Source organism: Sapajus apella, unplaced genomic scaffold (assembly GCF_009761245.1).
Source record: "Sapajus apella isolate SASKATOON/1434 unplaced genomic scaffold, GSC_monkey_1.0 scaffold202, whole genome shotgun sequence".
NCBI lineage: Eukaryota > Metazoa > Chordata > Mammalia > Primates > Cebidae > Sapajus > Sapajus apella.
The window spans coordinates 159,390-179,999 of NW_022437142.1; the positions used below are offsets into that span (position 1 = coordinate 159,390).

Sequence of the window (20,610 nt, forward strand, 5' to 3'; positions counted from 1 at the left end):
AAAAATGTCTACTTAGCCAAGCCTAATGGCTCATGCCTGAAATCTCAGCACTGTGGGATGCCGAGGCAGTAAAATCACTTGAGCCCAGGAGTATGGGACCAGCCTGGGCAACATAGGGAGACCCTGTCTCCACAAAAAATACAAAATGTTAACTGGGTGTGGTGGTGCAGGCCTGTGGTCGCAGCCCCTCTGGAGGCTGAGGCAGGAGAACCGCTTGGGCCTGGGAGGTCGGAGCTGCAGGGAGCTGTGATCACAGGACTGCGTTCCAGCCTAGGCGACAAAGCAAGACCCTCTTTCAAAAAATAAACATGTCTTCGGACATTGCCAAATGTCCCTGGGGGACACATCTCCCTGCCTGAGTGCTGCTACCATAACTCCTCCCGTGGCTCCCAGTGCCCCCCAGGTGGACTTTGGGGCCTGAACCTCTGGCAGCCTCCTCCCGGCTGCTGCCTCCTCTTGCTCTTCCTTCGTTCCTGATGCTGATGCTCCCCTGGCCAGTGTGCTTTGAATACGTGCATCAGAATCACCTGGGCTTGGCTGGGCGCGGTGGCTCACACCTGTAATCCCAGCACTTTGGGAGGCCGAGGCCGGTGGATCGCCTGAGGTCAGGAGTTTGAGACCAGCATGGGCAACATGGTGAAACCCTGTCTCTACTAAAATACAAAAAATTAAACTGGCGTGGTGGCGCACGCCTGTAGTCCCAGCTACCTGGGAGGCTGAGGCATGAGAATTGCTTCATCCCAGGAGGCGGAGGTTGCAGGGAGCCAGTTCGAGTCACTGCACTCCAGCCTGGTGACGGAGCAAGACTCTGTCTCCCCAACCAAAAAAAAAAAAAAAAAGAATCTTTAGGCTCGTTGACACACAGATGACTGACCCCACCCCAGAATTTCTGACTAAGGAGATCTGGGTTGGGCCCCGACCTCCTCATTTCTTTTCTTTTCTTTTTTTTTTTCTTTTGAGACGGAGTTTTGCTCTTGTCGCCCACGCTGGAGTGCAATGGCTCAGTCTTGGCTCACTGCAACCTCCGCCTCCTGGTTCAAGCCATTCTCCTGCCTCCACCTTCTTAGTAGCTGGGATTACAGGCCCCCACTACCACACCTAGCTAATTTTGTATTTTTAGTAGAGACGGGGTTTCTCCATGTTGGTCAGGCTGGTCTTGAACTCCCAACCTCAGGTGATCCGCCTGCCTCAGCCTCCCAAAGTGCTGGGATGACAGGTGTGAGCCACCCTGCCCGGCCGAGAACTACATTTCTTACAAGTTCTCAGGCGCTGCCACTGCTGGTCTGGGGACCATACTGAGCAGCTGTGCTCCAGGCAGACAGTAAGGCCTCGGCGGGCAGCCCTACAACTGCTCCACACCCTTGAAGCTTGGCCTGGGTGGGGTGGTCACTCCTGCGGGGTGGGCATCCTTCTCAGAGAAGTGGCCCTCTCCAGGCCCAAGGCTCCACAGTGGCATCTTCCCAAAGCAGGAGAGCAGACAGGAGGTGCCGGGTGCCAAGGAAAAGGACAGCAGATCCCGGCCCACAGCAGGGCCCGAGCTCACCCGCTGTGACCCTACAGGTCCTGGCCTGGTTCGAGGAGGGTGAGGAGACCACGACCGCCTTCGTGGAGCCCCTGGTCATCATGCTGATCCTCGTGGCCAATGCCATCGTGGGCGTGTGGCAGGTGGGAAGTGCTGGGGGCGGGACCGGGCCAGGGCTCTCCCAGCCACTAGGAGTGCCCCCACCTGGTGCCGGGGAACTGCAGGCCCTTCTGCTTCTGGCTCCATCCCAGGCCCCAGGGAGTCACTCTAAGGGGGTGGCCTGCGGGGGGCGGGCAGCAGGGACAGACCGCCCGCCTGCCTTCTGCCCTGCAGGAACGCAACGCTGAGAGTGCCATCGAAGCCCTGAAGGAGTACGAGCCTGACATGGGCAAGGTGATCCGCTCGGACCGCAGGAGTGTGCAGAGGATCCGCGCCCGCGCCATCGTCCCCGGGGACATTGTAGAAGTGGCGGGTATGCCGGGCCTCTTCCTTTTATGCTATTTTCTTTTATTTTTGAGACAGAGTCCCGCTCTGTCGCCCAGACTGGAGTGCAGTGGCACGATCTCGGCTCACTGCACCCTCCCGCCTTCCAGGTTCAAGCGATCTTCCTGCCTCAGCCTCCCCTAGGGGCCTCCTCCTTTTATTTTATTTTATTTTTATTTATTTATTTTTTTGAGACGGAGTCCCGATCTGTCACCCAGACTAGAGTGCAGTGGCAGAATCTCGGCTTACTGCAACCTCCAGCCTCCCGGATTCAAGCAATCCTCCTGCGTCAGCCTCCCATAGGGGCTTCCTCCTTTTATTATGTGGGCCTGGGAGCCCCATCCGTCTCTGTGCCTCCATCATTCCGGCTGTTTATACAGAGGGGGTAGCCATCAGATCCCTCCAAAGCCCTTTGGCCAAAACCCCGTTAGACAGATGAGGCTGTGGGCCAGAGGGACAGGGGTCCACCAGAGCAGCTGCAGCTCAGGCACCCAGCGCCCAGCCCCGGCCTTTGGTCCTGGGAACCCTTCTGGCTTTTCCCAGCCAGTGGTGCCCAAAACCACCCTCAGCCAAGCCATTCTCCGTGCACAGTGGGGGACAAGGTGCCCGCCGACCTCCGCCTCATCGAGATCAAGTCTACCACGCTGAGAGTGGACCAGTCCATCCTGACAGGTGAGGCCTCCCGGAGGCTGGGATGTGGTGGGTCTGGACCAGGGGATGGGTGTGTCTTCATGTGAGGCTTCTCATCTCTACACAGGTGAATCTGTGTCGGTGACCAAGCACACAGAGGCCATCCCAGACCCCCGAGCTGTGAACCAGGACAAGAAGAACATGCTGTTTTCTGTAAGTCCCTGAAACATCTGGGGCCTTTGCCCAGGCAATGTTAAAAATAACATTATTACTTTTTTTTTCTGGCCCTGTCACCCGGGTTGGAGTGCAGTGGCACAATCTTGGCTTACTGCAACCCCTGCTTCCCAAGTTCAAGCTACTCTTGGACCTCAGCCTCCCAAGTAGCTGGGACTATAGGTGCATGCCATCATGCGCAACTAATTTTTTTTTTAAAGACAGGGTCTTGCTCTGTCGCCCAGGCTGGAGTACAGTGGTGCAATCTCGGCTCACTGCAACCTCTGCCTCTTGGGTTCAAGTGGTTCTCCTGCCTGAGCCTCCTGAATAGCTGGGATTACAGGCATGCACCACCATGCCCAGCCAATTTTTGTATTTTTAGTAGAGACAGGGTTTCACCATGTTGGTCAGGCGGTGTCAAACTCCTGACCTTGTGATCTGCCTGCCTCAGCCTCCCCAAGTGTTGGGATTACAGGTGTGAGCCACCGCACCTGGCCCGACATTAGGATTAATCAGCTAAAGTCCTACAGGGCAGAACCTCATCAATTCTTGACAATACATGCAAGTTTATAGCGTAATCGTAGCTTGTGTTTACTGGGGGCGACGTGCCTGGCACTGTTCTAAGCCCTTTACACATATTAGTTAATTTAATCCTTACACCAAATATTTGAAACCAGCACTCTTGTTATCCTTGCTACCTATATTTTCCAGCAAAGTTGCCCAAGGTCACACAGCCAGTGAGTGGCAGAGCTGGGGCGAACGCAGACATCCCGGCTTTAGAGCTTATCTGCTGGGAGACCCTGCTTTCTCCTGGAAGGGCAGAGCCTCCCTATAATCACCCAGCAGAAATCCTCTAGAGGAAAGAGGTCTGCTTAAGTGGCGGAAGATGGTGGGAACAGTCCCCTCTCAGATAGGAAAACTGACCCACAAGGCGTGGTGCCCTGTCGACCCGGCTCTTCTCAGGGAGCATTTGGGTTGAGCTTTGGCAGGAGAGACCTGCCTCTGTGGCCTCAGAGACAGTTAGCAAGTGATACTCACAGCTGCCCAGCAACAGCCTGAGACCAGCAAGGAGCATTTGGGGCCACAAGGAAGGGTCAGACCAGTGAGACAATGGCCCAGGCCACCAAGTTATAAGGGGACAGAAAACCTCCTGGAAGTGAAGAGGATCAAGAAATTGAAACTCACCCAGACCTCTTCTTTTTTGAAACAGAGTCTCACTCTGTCGCCCCGGCTGGAGTGCAGTGGAGCAATCGTGGCTCACTGCAACCTCCGCCTCCGAGGTTCAAGTGGTTCTCCCGCCTCAGCCTCCCATGTAGCTGGGATTACAGGCACACACCACCACGCCCAGCTAATTTGTGTATTTTTAGTAGAGACAGGGTTTCACCATGTTGGTCAGGCTGGTCTCGAACTCCTGACCTCAGGTGATCCGCCCGCCTTGGCCTCCCAAAGTGCTGGGACTACAGGCATGAGCCACCGCGCCTGGCCAATCCCTGCCTTCTTAGAGCTGACACTATCATGGGAAGGCAGCAGTGACCCTATACATAACATAGCTACGGATGTCTGGAAGAACTAGCGACACCCAGAAAAAGCAAGCCAGGCAAAAGGGTAAGTGGCTTACTCCGGCCTGAAGGAGTCAGGGGTCCCAGGCCCGTGGTTGGCCTCTGAGCAGCTTTTTCCTTGCCTCTCCCTTGGCCCAGGGCACCAATATCGCATCGGGCAAAGCAGTGGGTGTGGCAGTGGCCACGGGCCTGCACACGGAGCTGGGCAAGATCCGGAGCCAGATGGCGGCGGTGGAGCCCGAGCGGACGCCACTGCAGCGCAAGCTGGATGAGTTTGGGCGGCAGCTGTCCCATGCCATCTCCGTGATCTGCGTGGCCGTGTGGGTCATCAACATCGGCCACTTTGCTGACCCGGCCCACGGTGGCTCCTGGCTGCGCGGAGCTGTCTATTACTTCAAGATCGCCGTGGCCCTGGCCGTGGCCGCCATCCCCGAGGGCCTCCCGGCTGTCATCACTACGTGCCTGGCACTGGGCACGCGGCGCATGGCACGCAAGAATGCCATCGTGCGAAGCCTGCCCTCCGTGGAGACCCTGGGCTGCACCTCAGTCATCTGCTCTGACAAGACGGGCACGCTCACCACCAATCAAATGTCTGTCTGCCGGGTGAGTGACGGCCAGCTTGGTGTTGCTGTGCGTCACTGGGCAGGCTGGGCTCCCTCTCTGGGTCTCTCCCCGACCTCCTTTTCGTTGAGGGATGGAGGAGAGAACCTGTGGGCTGTCCCTCGGCACAGAGCAGGTCCGGGTTTTCATGAGATGACAGGGAGGCTATAGCAAACAATGGCTGGTGGCCACATGTCACTGAGGCCTGTGTGTCACTGTGGGGCCCTGGCCAGGTTGCTGACAGTCTGTGAACCTCAGTCTCATCAGAAGCCTGGCTGTGTGAGCCCTGCTAGGTAACCATAAAGGACGCAGGAGAGGCTCAAGTTCAGCCTCAGCGTAGGCGCCATGCTGGCCCAGACCCGGGTTCCATCCTGCCCTATCATGACTCTGTGCAGTCCACGCCTGTCACCAGATAAGCCAGCTCCGGTATCCCGGAAAGGGCCAGGCAGGAATTATTCATTCCAGGGCACTTGATCCCACTTCCTGGGCCCGCTGCCCACATGGCCAAGGGATTCTTGCTGAGACTTCAGCAGGCCCATGGGGCAGAAGGCTCCTCCTGACCCAGCAGGTGGGTGGGTGTGGAGATGGTAAAAGGCTAAGGGGTTCTCCACCCTTCCGGGTCCCCCATGGCCCCTCTGTCACCCCTGCTTCCACATCTGCCCACTGGGCTTGGAAACCCATGCTCTGTGTTCTGAGACCCTAAGGCCCTCTAGGAGCCCATCAGAGGCTGCTGTACGGGAGAGTGCTAACGAGCTTTACTGTCCTGCTAAAAGCCCTGGTAGGATTTTATTTAAACAGAGTATTTCTTGACTAGTAACGATTTTTTTTTTTTTTTTTTTTTGAGACAGAGTCTCATTCTGTTGTCCAGGCTGGAGTGCAGTGGCACAATCTGAGCTCATTGTAAACCTCCGCCTCCTGGGTTCAAGCAATTCTCCTGCCTCAGCCTCCCAAGTAGCTGGGACTACAGGTGTGCGCCACCACATCCCGCTAATTTTTGTATTTTAGTTAGAGACAGGGTTTCACCATGTTGGCCAGGCTGGTCTCGAACTCCTGTCCTCAGGTGATCCACCCGCCTTGGCCTCCCAAAGTGCAGGGATTACAGGCCTGAGCTACCATGCCCAGCCCTAATTAAGATATTTTTCTTTTTTTGAGACAGTCTCACTCTGTCAGCAGGCTGGAGTTCAGTGGCATGATCTCGGCTCACTGCAACCTCCGCCTCCCCAGTTCAAGCAATCCTCCTGCCTCGGCCTTCTGAGTAACTGGGATTACAGGTGCACGCCACCATGTCCGGCTAATTTTTGTATTTTTAGTAGAGACGGGATTCACCATGTTGGCAAGGATGGTCTTGATCTCTTGACTTCGTGATCCGCACTCCTTGGCTTCCCAAAGTGCAGGCATTACAGGCCTGAGTCACAGCACCCAGCCCTAATAAAGATTTTTAAAGCACTGTGTAGGGAAGTTGCAGAGGCCTCATGTGCTGGATGCTGGGCTGTGCTTGCTGGGGGACGGCTGCAGAAGCCAAGAGGAGAGAGGGAAGGAAGGGACATTGATTATGCATCTCCTGGGCGCTGGGCTGGCCATTTGCTTGAAAATGTGCAGCAAAGTCATGTCCAGAAGCAAGAACCATCTCCCCAGCAGAGCTGGCCAAACAGACAGAGAAATAGGCGCCTTGGGCCCGGTAAGCCCCTGTCCCTGAGGTGCACAGGTAGGGGCTGGGTGACCAGCAGGCCCGTGTCAGGGACTCACTCTCTGCCATCTCTGGGCTAGAGGGGACTGTGCCTCAGAGCAGCCTGTGGGTTTCCTCCCCTGAAGTCCAGGAACTCATATCCTTGAAGACAAAAGAGGGGTGATATCGATGTTACCGGGGGGAGAAACGGGGGCTCAGGTGTTTGGCCAGGGGTCACACAGTGAGATGGGCAGGCTTTCTGCCTAGCTCAGGGCTCCCTCAAGCTGGCAGCTGCCCCCAGGGAATGGAAGAATCTGCCAGAAATCCCTCAGAAGCCCAGCACATTCGGACAAACCGGAATGGGACACACACGGGCAGAGCAGACATCCCCACCACAGCCTGAACCCTGCCTTCTGGTTCCCTCCCGGTGGGGACGGACGCCCAGGCCTATTTAGCTCTTAGTGGGGCAGGGGGCCTGGAGGACCCCACCCAGGGGTCAGGCTTTATTCACACTGGCTGTCCAGGGAAGAGGGAGGCGACACCCCCACCCAGCCTGAGCACGCCCCTGCGCTCCCCAGATGTTCGTGGTAGCCGAGGCCGAAGCGGGCTCCTGCCTTTTGCACGAGTTCACCATCTCGGGTACCACATATACCCCCGAGGGCGAAGTGTGAGTTCGGGGCCAGGGGACGGGTGGGCGGGGCGGCCTGGGGGCGGGGCCTCGCGGGGCGGGGCCGCGGTGTCCGTGGGAGGCTCCCGGGGGGCGGGGCCAAGAGGCGGAGCCCCTCCCAGGGGCGGGGCCAAGGCCCTCCTTGTGACCCCTACGGCTCTGCAGGAGACAGGGGGAGCGACAGGTGCGCTGCAGCCAGTTCGACGGGCTGGTTGAGCTGGCGACCATCTGCGCCCTGTGCAACGACTCGGCGCTGGACTACAACGAGGTGGGCCCCACTCCCTTTCATGACCTTCCTAGTATCCCGGCGACCCGGACAGACCCTTTTCCCAGCCTCAAAGCTCCCAGGGTTGGCGGCCCTTGCCCCCTGGGAGTGCCACACCCAGGGAGCACGGTAACCCCGGCGCACCCCTCTCTGCTGCCCCTTCCTTTCTTCAGACGGGCTTCAGAACCCTCTCTCTGGGGCTCCTGGGCTGTTGGGGACTGCCATGGAAGGGGCTGAAGGGCTGGGGATACCTGGTCGGGGGAAGAGATTTGGGGAACAGGACCAAGAAAGTGTTTAAAGCAACTGAGCGCATTGGCTCGTGCCCATAATCCCAGCACTTTAGGAAGCAGAGGCGGTCGGATCACGGAGTCAGCAGTTCGAAACCAGCCTGACCAACATGGTGAAACCCATCTCTACTAGAAATAAAAATTAAAAAAATTAGTCGGGCATGCTGTCGCTCGCCTGTAATCCCAGCTACTGGAGACTCTGAGGCAGGAGAATCACTTGAACCTGGGAGCTGAGGTTGCAGTGAGCAGAGATCATGCCACTGCACTCCAGCCAGGCCAACAGAGCGAGACTCTGTCTCAAAAAAAAAAAAAAAAAAAAGAAAGGGTTTAAAGCAGAAGACACAGCCCACAAAAGGCCCACATTCAGTTAAAGCCTCTGTGATTTCAGCATTGATGACCGTTCACGTGGCTGCAGCAGGATGCGTCTGCTCAAGGAGAGGTCCTTGGCCAGGCCCAGTCTGCTCCAAGGCCAAGCTGGGGGCAGTAGAGCACCACTTGAGTAGTAGAGAGACACGGTCAGATGTGCATTTACAGATCACCGCGGCTTCTGTGTGGAGGACAGACAGACAGACCAGACCGGAGCCAGGGAGGGCTATGTGGTCATTTATGCCACAGAGATGCTGGCTGAGCCCTGGCTGGAACCTCAGGGAGAGGGGAGAAGGCATGGGTCAGCGACATTTAGGAGCTGAGAATCCTGGGGCTCGGTGACTGGTTAGGTGAAAGAAAGAGGGAGGAGGCCAGGGTGGCTCCTGGTTGCTGTCCTGGCTGGGGCTGTGACTGGAGTGTCAACTACAGGAGGCGGGAGAGGTGGCTCGAGAGGCCCCCAGGGAATAAGGTTCAGCAGGCAGAGGTTGGACTTGTGGGCAAGGGGCTCAGCAAGGGATCTTGGCGGGGCGTGCACAGGCAGTCATGAGCACGTGGAGCTGGAGGCAGGAGGCACGTGGTCCCAGGGAGAGCAGGTGGGAGGGCAGGAGCAGGCCCAGACAGCAGACACCCGAAGGAGGCTGGCAGAAAGTGGAGAGAGATGCAGGCGGAGGGCAGGGAGGGTGTGTGGCCTTTGATGCCGGGGTGGGAGGCTGGATGTCAGTGTCAGACACCACCCCGGCAAGGAGTGAGTGAGGCTGGGGACGCTGGCTGGAGGCAGCCTGCCCTTCACTCCCTGTCCCCCGGTCCTTGCCAGGCCAAGGGTGTGTATGAGAAGGTGGGAGAGGCCACGGAGACGGCTCTGACTTGCCTGGTGGAGAAGATGAACGTATTCGACACCGACCTGCAGGCCCTGTCCCGGGTGGAGCGAGCTGGTGCCTGCAATGCGGTGAGCGGGGGTGGGGCTTCTGGGACATCTGGAGAAGGCAGAGAGAACACCGAAGGCTTTTTTTTTAAATGAAAGCATTTATTATGTCCCCAAAGATAAATGTGTAATATATTACACACGAAAAACTAACATACACAGAGTTTCGCTCTTATGGCCCAGGCTGGAGTGCAGTGGCTCGATCTCGGCTCACCACGGCCTCCGCCTCCCGGGTTCAAGCAATTCTCCTGCCTCAGCCTCCCGAGTAGCTGGGATTACAGGCATGTGCCACCATGCCCGGCTGATTTTTGTATTTTTAGTAGAGACGGGGTTTCACTCTGTTAGCTAGGCTGGTCTCAAACTCCTGACCTCAGGTGATCGGCCCACCTCAGCCTCCCAGAGCGGTGGGAATACAGGCATGAGCCACTGCGCCCGGCTGACAGTGAAGTCTTGGGAGGCTTCTGGGAGGAGGAAGGACATCTAAACCCTAGTAAGACTTGGCTAGGGAGCAAAGCGGGGAGAAGGCTGAGTGTGGACAAGGGTTTGGCGTTGGGCTGCACACAGCGTGGTCGGGGAATGGCAACTGACTGCCATTTCTGGGGCTGGAGAGGAAAGTGGGGGCCTTGAATGGCAGAGTCAGAGGAGTATAGATGCTACCCCACAGACAGGAAGAGGCCTTCTAGGGGCCAGGCAGTTGGTGGGAGAGCAGGCGAGGGTCGCTGGCTCTGTCCTTCCTGCCCTGACCTGCCTGGACCCTCAGGTCATCAAGCAGCTGGTGCGGAAGGAGTTCACCCTGGAGTTCTCCCGAGACCGGAAGTCCATGTCGGTGTACTGCACGCCCACACGCCCCCACGCTGCGGCCCAGGGCAGCAAGATGTTTGTGAAGGTGGGGCTGCCCGTCCGGCCTGCGCCCCTGCACACCCAGGGGAACCTGGCCATCCAGGCTCCTCTGTGGGCCCGTCTCCCTGCGAATGGCAGGGTTGGGTTAGAAGTTCTCAGGAGCCCCTTTTGCCTCTAACCGGTGGCATACCCTTGTTGTTCCGTGTTTTGGAAACTGAGTCCCAGGGAGGGAAAGGAATCAGCCCCCGTGCACATCACCGTCTACGGCATCTCCCGTTGCTGCTTCCAGACCCGAAGCAGGACACATAGCTTGAGCTTAACCCTGCACAGGAGCTGTTCTGTGCTGGGAGCTCCGGCCACTTTGAAAAGTTAGTGTCTGGGTGACCTTTCAGGAGCAGGAGAAGCCATTGAAGGAGCTTGAGAGGCTGTTCCTAAGCCCGGGGTGAGGTTTGGGGTGAGACGAGGCCACTGAGGGTCCTGTGACCCCCGACCCCTTTCCCAGCATTGTGCCCGGCCACACCCTGTGTGCGGCTCTGTTTCTGGTCCCCAGCAGGGCTCAGCCTGCCTCCCTGCTGCGGAGGCTCCTACGCAGTTGGAACCGGAATAGCACCAGGGAGGCCAGGCCGGCAGAGATGCCATTCCCACTCCTACCTGCAAAGGCAAACCAAGCCAAGCCCTCCCCTACCCCTATGGGCTGGCGGCGGGGGGTGGGCTTCGCTTGGTTGGTGGCTGCACCCACCCCAGCACCCTCCCCACCCCTGTTCCCTTTAGAGCAGTGTTGTGATCTTGGCTCACTGCAACCTCTGCCTCCTGGGTTCAAATGATTCTCCTGTCTCAGCCTCCCAAGTAGCTGGGACTACAGGCATGTGCCACCACACTCAGCTAATTTTTGCATTTTTGGTAGAGACGGGGTTTCACCATGTTGGCCTGGATGGTCTCAATCTCTTGATCCACCCGCCTCAGCCTCCCAAAGTGCTGGGATTACAGGCGTGAGCCACCGCACCTGGCCCTCTGAACTTTCAAAGAATGTATTCTGGTCCCTGCCTTGTGTGTGTAGCGCTGGGTGGCCATTCCCCTTATCTGGGCCTAGTTTTCTGAGTTTGGGCAGGAGGGAGAGGAGGGGCCCTGACTGATGTGCTGCCTCCTCTCCCGCTCCCCACCTCGCAGGGGGCTCCTGAGAGTGTGATCGAGCGCTGTAGCTCAGTCCGAGTGGGCAGCCGCACAGCACCCCTGACCCCCACCTCCAGGGAGCAGATCCTGGCAAAGATCCGGGATTGGGGCTCCGGCTCAGACACCCTGCGCTGCCTGGCGCTGGCCACCCGGGACGTGCCCCCAAGGAAGGAGGACATGGAGCTGGACGACTGCAGCAAGTTTGCGCAGTACGAGGTGGGTGCGGGGCCGCTCCTCCCTGCAACAGCTGGGCAGATGGCAGGTCAGGGATGGGCTCCGGCCCCGTGTGAATCTGTCTCCTCCTTACAGACGGACCTGACCTTCGTGGGCTGCGTGGGCATGCTGGACCCGCCGAGGCCTGAGGTGGCTGGTTGTATTGCACGCTGCCGCCAGGCGGGCATCCGCGTGGTCATGATCACCGGGGATAACAAAGGCACTGCTGTGGCCATCTGCCGCAGGCTCGGCATCTTTGGGGACACGGAGGACGTGGCGGGCAAGGCCTACACGGGCCGCGAGTTTGATGACCTCAGCCCCGAGCAGCAGCGCCACGCCTGCCGCACTGCCCGCTGCTTCGCCCGCGTGGAGCCCACACACAAGTCCCGCATCGTGGAGAACCTGCAGTCCTTTAACGAGATCACCGCCATGGTGAGGGCACAGCCTGGAGCCCGGGAGAGGCTGACGAGTGGGGCCGCGGTGCACGGAAAGAGCAAGCTGGGCAGCGCTCCCCTCAGCCTCATGCTTAGCTTTCCTAAAGCCTTGTTAGTATCTTATTTATTTATTCATTGAGACAGAGTCTTGCTCTGTGGCCCAGGCTGGAGTGCAGTAGCGCAATCTTGGCTCGCTGCAGCCTCTGCCTCCTGGGTTCAAGTGATTCTCCTGCCTCAGCCTCCTGAGTAGCTGGGCTTACAGGCACCCACCACCACACCCAGCTAATTTTGTAATTTTTTTTAGTAGAGACAGGGTTTCACCATGTTGGCCAGGCTGGTCTCAATTTTTTGACCTTGTGATCCACCCACCTCGGCCTCCCAAGTGCTGGGATTACAGGCGCGAGCCACCGCACCCGGCCTTCTAACGTCTTATTACCAAAAAATTCAAATACAAAGAGAGATTTAAATAATGTTCCTCTGGGCCAGGTGCCCAGAACGCTGACCTCCAGCCTCACCCAGTCCTTTTCCTTGACCTTAACCCTGACCCATGGCCCAGCCGTGATCTGCACACCAGCCTGGACTGCAGCTGCGACCTGGTTCTTGATCCTCTCTCTGACCGCTGTGCCGACTTTGCCCCTGACCTTGCTGTTGACTCTCATCTTAATGTAATTATTTGTGTGTGTGTGTGATGAGGTCTCACTCTGTTGCCCGGGCTGGAGTGCAGTGGCGCAGTCATGGCTCAAGGGATCCTCCTACCTCAGTCTCCTGAGCAGCTGAGCCTGTACACACACACCACCACACTGCCTAATTTTTTAATTTTTTGTAGCGATGAGGGTCTCCCTATGTCACCCAGGCTAGTCTTGAACTCCTGGACTCAAGCAATCCTCCTGCCTTGGCCTCCCAAAGTACTGGGATTGCAAGTATGGGTCCCCACACCCAGCCTGACCTAACTGTTTGCTTTGAGCTTAACTCTGATATAGATTTCAGTCTTGACCTGGACCAAGACCCGATTCTCAGCACTGACCTTGACGCCACCCCATCCCCAATGTAATACTTTATGTTGACCTCAACTTTGACCTGGCCTTCAATCTTGACCTTGAATGCAACTCCAGACTTAATAGCACTTGACATCACTCCTCATGTGGACCTGGCCTTGGCCTCTGACTTTGACCTGACCTTCAACTTTTTTCTTTTTTTTTTGAGATGGTGTCTCGCTTTGTCACCAGGCTGGAGTGCCACAGTGCCATCTCCGCTCACTGCAACCTCCACCTCCCAGGTTCAAGCGATTCTCCTGCCTCAGCCTCCTGAGTAGCTGGGCTTACAGGCTCATACCACCACACCCAGCTAATTTTTGTATTTTTAGTAGAGACGGGGTTTCTCCATGTTGACCAGGCTGGTCTCGATCTCCTGACCTCGTGGTCCACCCGCCTCCGCCTCCCTAAGTTCTGGGATCACAGGCTTGAGCCACCCCCACCTCATCGCCTTCCCTGACTTCGTGCTCGATATTCTCGCCAACTTTGTCCTCGTCTGCTCCCCTTGCCTTCCCCTTAGCCCCATCCTCAGCCCGATTTCTAAGTTCATGCTAGAACCCACCACGTGTCCTGTCCAGCTGCCTGCTTCCTGCGGGACATCCCCTAAGAGCGGGGAGGGGCTGAGTGGAGAAGAGATGGGGAGGTGGGAAGGACATTTCTCAGGCACAGCCCCACCTGACCTGGCCCACAGACGGGTGATGGCGTGAACGATGCTCCGGCCCTGAAGAAGGCAGAGATCGGCATCGCCATGGGCTCGGGCACTGCTGTGGCCAAGTCGGCAGCAGAGATGGTGCTGTCAGATGACAACTTCGCCTCCATCGTGGCTGCGGTGGAGGAGGGCCGGGCCATCTACAGCAACATGAAGCAGTTCATCCGCTACCTCATCTCCTCCAACGTTGGCGAGGTTGTCTGGTGAGGCCGGGGATTCCCTCCTCGAACCCCGCTCTATCCGCTCTGTGCCCGAGACCGGGAAAACGCCCTTTCCTGGGACAGGGTTGCAGCGATGGAGGGGCCTGTGTGCTGCCCTGGCTGGGGCCTCCCAGGGTCCCACCTTGGAGTGGACAGGGGAGGAGAGGGCATCTGGTCATTCCCCGGAGGCCCTGATGACCTATGGATCATGGTCACCCCAGCACCCAGGAGGAGCCTGTAGAGCCGCCTGTCAGCCCTCCAGCCATGAACTTCCACTTTTAGATTAGCAAGATGAGAGAAACCCCTAGTTAGGCAGGAATGTGTGTGTCCGTGTATGAATGTGTATTTGTGTGCACAGGTGTGAGTGCCTGAGTCAGGTGTGTGTGACGTGTGTATGTGTGTGTGCTCTCGTGCATTTTGAGCGTGAGTGTGAGCAGAAGAGCTTGTGCCGGTGTGTGACTGTGTACACACTCGTACTCACGTGTGAGGATGCGTGTGAGGAACGGTGAGCGTGTGCGCTGCTGGACAGGTGTAGATTCGCCTTAGGGCAGACGTGTAGGTGTTTGTGTTTGCAGGACTGTGTGGCATGTGCTAGGTTTTTGCACGTCTGATGCTTTGGCATGGCCTTTTCGCGCACGTGTGTGTGTGTGTGTGTGTGTGTGTGTGTGTGTGTACTTGGCCTCTGCTAGATCTAAAGAGCAGATATGGGGCCAGGCGCGGTGGCTCAAGCCTGTCATCCCGGCACTTTGGGAGGCCGAGGCAGGCAGATCACGAGTCAGGAGAACGAGACTATCCTGGCCAACGTGGTGAAACCCCGTCTCTACTAAAAATACAAAAATTAGCCAAGCGCAGTGGCAGGCACCTGTAATCCCAGCTACTCAGGAGTTCTGAGGCAGGAGAATCGCTTGAACCTGGGAGGCAGAGGCTGCAGTGAGCCAAGATGGCACTACTGCACTCCAGCCTGGGCAGCAGAGCAAGACTCTGTCTCAAAAAAAAAAAGAGCAGACATGTCCAGGACCCAGAGCTGGGACTGGGGAAGGCAGGGCTGGCCAGGCCTGAGGCAGAGCCATGTACACACGCCCTTCACATCCAAGCTAGCGGAGGGAGGAGGGGCCGCTGTGGAGACAGTGGGTGAGCTCCCAGCCTGGGGCCTGAGCAAGAGCTGGAGCCCCCATTGATGGGCACGGGGCCTGCCGGGGGCTAGAGCCTATGACTCTGTTCTAGCATCTTCCTCACGGCAATTCTGGGACTGCCCGAAGCCCTGATCCCCGTGCAGCTGCTCTGGGTGAACCTGGTGACGGACGGCCTGCCTGCCACAGCGCTGGGCTTCAACCCGCCAGACCTGGACATCATGGAGAAGATGCCCCGGAACCCCCGAGAGGCCCTCATCAGCGGCTGGCTCTTCTTCCGGTACCTGGCCATTGGAGGTGAGTGGGCTGAGCGTTCCATGGAATTCCTAAGCCTCCCGAGAGCCAAGTATCAGGCTTGCAAGCTGCGACAGTGTGCCTCAGCCTGGCTGGGCCGTTAGAAACTGCATGGGCTCATGCAACCGAAAAGACTAGAGCATACACATCTCAGGCACGGCTGGATCTGGGTCTCTGTGTCACTGGCTCTGCCTCAGCTTCATTCTCAGACCCGTGACCCTCATGGTGGCAGAATGGCTGCTGCAGCTCCTGCCCTCATGCTCACTCCGTTACAACCCCAAATTCAGCAGAAAAGAGAGTCTTTTGTCATACTGCTCCTGGTAGTATGATGAAAGTCTCAGGCCTGGGCTGGGTGTGGTGGCTCATGCCTGTAACCCCAGCACTTTGGGAGGCTGAGGTGGGTGGATCACTTGGGGTCAGGCGTTCGAGACCAGCCTGGCCAACATGGTGAAACCCTGTCTCTACTAAAAATAATAATTAGCCAGGCTTGATGGCAGGCACCTGTAGTCCCAGCTACTTGGGAGGCTGAGGCAGAAGAATTGCTTGAACCTTGGAGACGGAGGTTGCAGTGAGCCGAGATGGCACCATTGCACTCCAGCCTGGGCAACAGAGCGAGACTCCATCTCAAAAAAAAAGCCTCAGGCCTGTTCTCATCGGCCACCTTGTGTCACCTGCTAATCTCCAGCCACTGTGGCCAAGGGCGTGGCCAAGGCTGATTGACCAGCGAGGGCCCAGCATGGGCCTCGAAGGTGCATGCCTGCAAACCATATGGCTTGGAGAGGAAAAGGGTGGCTCCCCCTGGGAATTCAGGGACTCAGGAGGCGGGGAAACGGATGCCAGACACCACCCCGTGCCCTACAGCCCGTCTCCTCCCCTCCCCGCAGTGTACGTAGGCCTGGCCACGGTGGCTGCCGCCACCTGGTGGTTCCTGTGTGATGCGGAGGGACCTCACGTCAACTTCTACCAGCTGGTGAGCAAGGGAAGGCCAGGGAGCCTGTTGAACTTCCAGAGCCGCTGGGTGGCCTGCAGCGTCCTTCCCCACTCACTATGCACGTGTAGACATCCCCACCCAGGGAGCCACGTTCACAGCCCAGTAGAAACCCAGAAACACCAGCACAGCCTCCCAAGCCAACAGGCTGCTCCCCATCCCAGTGAGTCAGGAGGGGGAAGGGGCCTGACTGCCAGACCTATCTTACCTTTATCAGGGAAACCCTAAAACGTTGAGGCTCCAGAGGAATGAGCCCCTAAATGGTGGGACTTTAGGCAGAGGGTCAAACTGAGGAGATCAAGAATGGAGGGGAGGGCCGGACGGGGGGGCTCACGCCTGTCATCCCAGCACTGTGGGAGGCTGAGGCAGGCGGATCACCTGAGATCAGGAGTTCAAGACCAGCCTGACCAACATGCTGAAACCCTGTGTCTACTAAAAACACAAAAATTAGCTGGGAGTAGTGGCAGGTGCCTATATCCTAGCTACTCAAGAGGCTGAGCCACGTGAACCTGGGAGGCGGCAGTTGAAGTGAGCCAAGATCACACCACTGCACTCCAGCCTGGGAGACTGAGCGAGACTCTGTCTCAAAAAAAAAAAAAAAAAGAATGGAGGGGAGACTGGGCACGGTAGCCCATCCCTGTAATCCTAGTGCTTTGGGAGGCCAAGGTGGGCGGATCACTCGAGCCCAGGAGTTTGAGACCAGCCTGGGCAACATAGTGAGACCCCATCTCTACCAAAAAAAAAAAAAAAGTAAAAATTAGGTGTGGTGATGTGTGCCTGTAGTCCCTCCCAGCTACTAAGGAGGCTCAGGTGGGAGGATCAGTTGAGCCCAGGAGGTCACAGCTAAAGTGAGCCTCGATCGCACCACAGCACTTCAGCCTCAGTGACAGAGCAAGACCCTGTCTCTAAAAATTAAAGAACACAGGGCCAGCACTGTGGCTCATGCCTGTAATTAATCCCAGCACATTGGGAGGCCGAGGCAGGTGGATCACCTGAGGCCAGGAGTTTGAGACCAGCCTGACCAACATGTCAAAACCCCATCTCTACTAAAAATACAAAAATTAGCTGGGCATGGTGGTGTGCGCCTGTAGTCCCAGCTACTTGAGAGGCTGAGGCAGGAGAATCGCTTGAACCTGGGAGGAGGTTGCAGTAAGCCGAGATCGTGCCACTGCACTCCAGCCTGGGAGACAGAGCGAGACTCCATCTCAATAATAATAATAAAGAACTGACTGTGTGCTTGACACAAATTACTAGGAATGTGGCAGTGACTGAGCAGGCCAAGTCTTGGCAAAGAGCTTTCAGTCTAGTGGGGAGAGGGCCATGGAAACAGGGTGCTTCAAGGTGGGAGATATTTGACGGAGAAAAAGCAGGTGGTGAGCCAGAGGCCGTCAAGGCTTAGACCCAAGGTAGAACTTTCAACTCGAGTTGCGGTTGGAATTTCGGGGGTGTCCAGAGCTCCATGGTTCTAGGAGGAAGCTGCTGATGGGCAGCAGAGTGGCTCAGAACGGGGGCACCTAAATGTTCCAGGCTTGTAACTAAGTTCCACCACATGCTAGCTGTGTGACTTTCGACAGGCTTCTTAACCTCTCTGTGCCTTGGTTTCCTTACCCCTTAAATGGATGGTAATATTTCCTGCCACATAGGGCTACCCAGAGGATGAACTGAGTTAATACTTATAAAACGTTTAAAATGGCATCTGTTGCATAAGAGCTATGTAAATATCAATTAAGTTAATAAAACCCAGAGGAGGCGAGGTGCGGCGGCTCACACCTGTAATCTCAGCACTCTGGGAGGCGGAGGCAGGTAGATCACTCGAGGTCAGGAGTTCGAGATCAGCCTGGCCAACAGGGTCAAAACCTGTCTCTACTAAAAATACAAAAATTAGCCAGGCATGGTGGCAGACGCCTGTGATCCTAGCTGCTTGGGAGGCTGAGGTGGGAGAATCGCTTGAACCCGGGAGGCGGGGGTTGCAGTGAGCTGAGAGCGAACCAGCGCACTCCAACCTGTGTGATAGAGCAAGACTCAGTCTGAAAAACAAGAATAAAAAACGCGGGGGGCCTTGCAGGATGCAGGGAATAGGAACTAGGCAGGCGGAGGGGAGTGGGCCGAGCAGTGGCCTCACCTGTAGAAATGGGCCCCCCAGGGTTTTCTGATGTGCCGAGGCGGGTGGATCACTGGAGCCCCGGCCGAGTTCCAGCCCTGCGCACCTTCTCATGAATAATTCCAGAGGCTGCCACTGAGACCTGTGATGTGTGTGGCAGGTGCTCACTGGCCAAATCCAGAAGGTTTGCACTGCTCGTTTATGGCAAAAGCAACAGACCCATTGAAACTTTTTTTTCTTTGAGACAGAGTTTTGCTCTTGTCGCCCAGGCTGGAGTGCAATGGTGCGATCTTGGCTCATTGCAACTTCCGCCTCCCGGGTTCAAGCGATTCTCCTGCCTCAGCCTCCCGAGTAGCTGGAATTAAAGGCAGCTGCCATCATGGCCAACTAACTTTTATATTTTTAGTAGAGATGAGGTTTCACCATGTTGGCCGGGCTGGTCTTGAACTCCTGACCTCACGTGATCTGCCTGCCTCAGAATCCTAAAGTGCTGGGATTACAGGTGTGAGCCACCACGCCTGACCAAAACATCCTGACATGATCTCATTGGTATTTTCTTCCTTGTGTAGATGCGGAAGCGTATAAGCATTCGCATGCCCGGGTGCGAGGCGTGTGTCCCTGTGTGTGTGTGTGTGTGCACGTATGCATAAGCCACGGTGATCTGGCAGGGTGGGACCTGACAGCAGTGGCATAGTTGGCAGGAGGATTTCGTCCTCTTGGTCACTGGGTGGGTAGAGTCAGGTTCAAAGTTCAGGACATTTTCTCTTCTCTATGATCAGCACCAAATACAAAAATGAGGCTGGGCGCGGCGGCTCACACCTGTAATACCGACACTTTGGGAGGCCGAGGCGGGTGGATCACTTGAGCCCAGGACTTTGAGAGCAGAGCACCCTGGGCAACATGGCCAAACCCTGTCTCTACTAAAAATACAAAAATTACCCAGGCGTGGTGGCTCAGGCCTGTAGTCTCAGCTGCTTGGGAGGCTGACGTGGGAGAATCACCTGAGCCCAGGAAGTCGAGGCTACATTGAGTTGAGATCCCGCCCTTGCACTCCAGCCTGGGCGATGGGCGTCAGACCCTGTCTCAGAAACAAAAATCAAAAACAACAAAACGTGCACTTGCGCCGAATGCTGGAGCTTGAGTTTTGGAGAAACGTCCACTATTGATTTAAGAGATTATCAGATTCTTTATCTCTTTGTTAAAATAGGAAATTTAGCCACGCTTATTTTCCTTCCTGCACGAGAGAGAAGCAAAGACACCTAGAGTGGCCTCATCTGCATTTGCGCAGGGTGGGAAAACAGATGTGTTTATGGGACCGACAGTAGATCAGACAGCCGGGCATTTCACAGGTTTTTCCTTAAGGGTTATGTTCACGGCACATGGCCCCAGTTTCTAATGTAACAGATCTCTGTGTTCAGATTAGACTCCCAAGAGCAGATCTGTATTTTTGGAGAATAAGCCGGTTAACAGCTGGAAACTTTCACCCTCATCCCCATAATATGAAAGAACAAGACAGGTTCCCCGGATGCCCTCAGTTCAGCCTCTTCTCTCAGCAGATTCTGTGAACAAGGTTTATGAGCAGAAAGAAAACGCCCCTGGGGTTACAGGGGCAAAGGCGACTTCCTTTATTGACCTTAACGGCTTCTTGGTAATTAGAGAGAAGGTACCTGTCAAGGCTCCCCTTGCCATTCATTAGTCTCCAGTGGCAGAAATGGAGTGAGGTATGAGGTGTAAATGGAATCTTTTTTGTTTGTTTTTGAGACAGGGTTTCGCTCTTGTTGCCCAGGCTGGAGTGCAATGGCATGATCTCAGCTCACGGCAACCTCCACTTCCCGGGTTCAAGGAATTCCGTCTCAGCCTCCCAAGTAGCTGGGATTATAGGCGCCCGCCACCACGCCTGGCTAGTTTTTTATATTTTTAGTAGAGACAGGGTTTCACCATGTTGGCCAGGCTGGTCTCAAACTCCTGACCTCAGGTGATCCACCTGCCTCGACCTCCCAAAGTGCTAGGATTACAGGCGTGAGCCGCCACGCCCAGCTGTAAATGGAATCTCAGTAACAGTGATCGGGGCCTGTGTCCCACACAGGTGAAATTCGTTCACGCGTGGTTTTGTGGTTGATTTTCACACATATTTCCTTATTCTGTGGTCTCCAGGGTCCCGCCAGCCTCCCCAGGCTAACGCCACATGGTCTCCCTCTGATCACCGCCCCACTGCTCCAGAACCGCCTGCCTTTCCCACTCTCCCTGGCACGGTGCAGCGCCCCCCACCCTGAGCCCCTTCCGGGATCCCCAGCCCACCCCATGGCAACGTTTTGTGGGC

General features: G+C 56.5%; 1 protein-coding gene across 6 annotated transcripts in view; it reads left to right on the forward strand.

Annotated features, from left to right (window-relative positions):
- ATP2A3 (ATPase sarcoplasmic/endoplasmic reticulum Ca2+ transporting 3) overlaps nt 1-20,610 on the forward strand; it is a 39,200-nt gene that overhangs the window by 11,847 nt on the left and 6,743 nt on the right. For 3 of the 6 annotated variants that reach the window (XM_032270036.1, XM_032270037.1, XM_032270034.1), the window contains exons 4-17: nt 1,561-1,665; nt 1,856-1,994; nt 2,549-2,677; nt 2,763-2,848; nt 4,546-5,010; nt 7,252-7,340; nt 7,506-7,608; nt 9,073-9,204; nt 9,941-10,066; nt 11,188-11,406; nt 11,500-11,835; nt 13,560-13,780; nt 15,002-15,204; nt 16,086-16,171. In XM_032270036.1, the coding sequence (XP_032125927.1) occupies nt 1,561-1,665; nt 1,856-1,994; nt 2,549-2,677; nt 2,763-2,848; nt 4,546-5,010; nt 7,252-7,340; nt 7,506-7,608; nt 9,073-9,204; nt 9,941-10,066; nt 11,188-11,406; nt 11,500-11,835; nt 13,560-13,780; nt 15,002-15,204; nt 16,086-16,171 (2,439 nt within the window). The remainder of the gene's footprint in view (nt 1-1,560; nt 1,666-1,855; nt 1,995-2,548; nt 2,678-2,762; nt 2,849-4,545; nt 5,011-7,251; nt 7,341-7,505; nt 7,609-9,072; nt 9,205-9,940; nt 10,067-11,187; nt 11,407-11,499; nt 11,836-13,559; nt 13,781-15,001; nt 15,205-16,085; nt 16,172-20,610) is intronic. The other 3 variants (XM_032270035.1, XM_032270039.1, XM_032270040.1) reach the window with 1 other exon arrangement.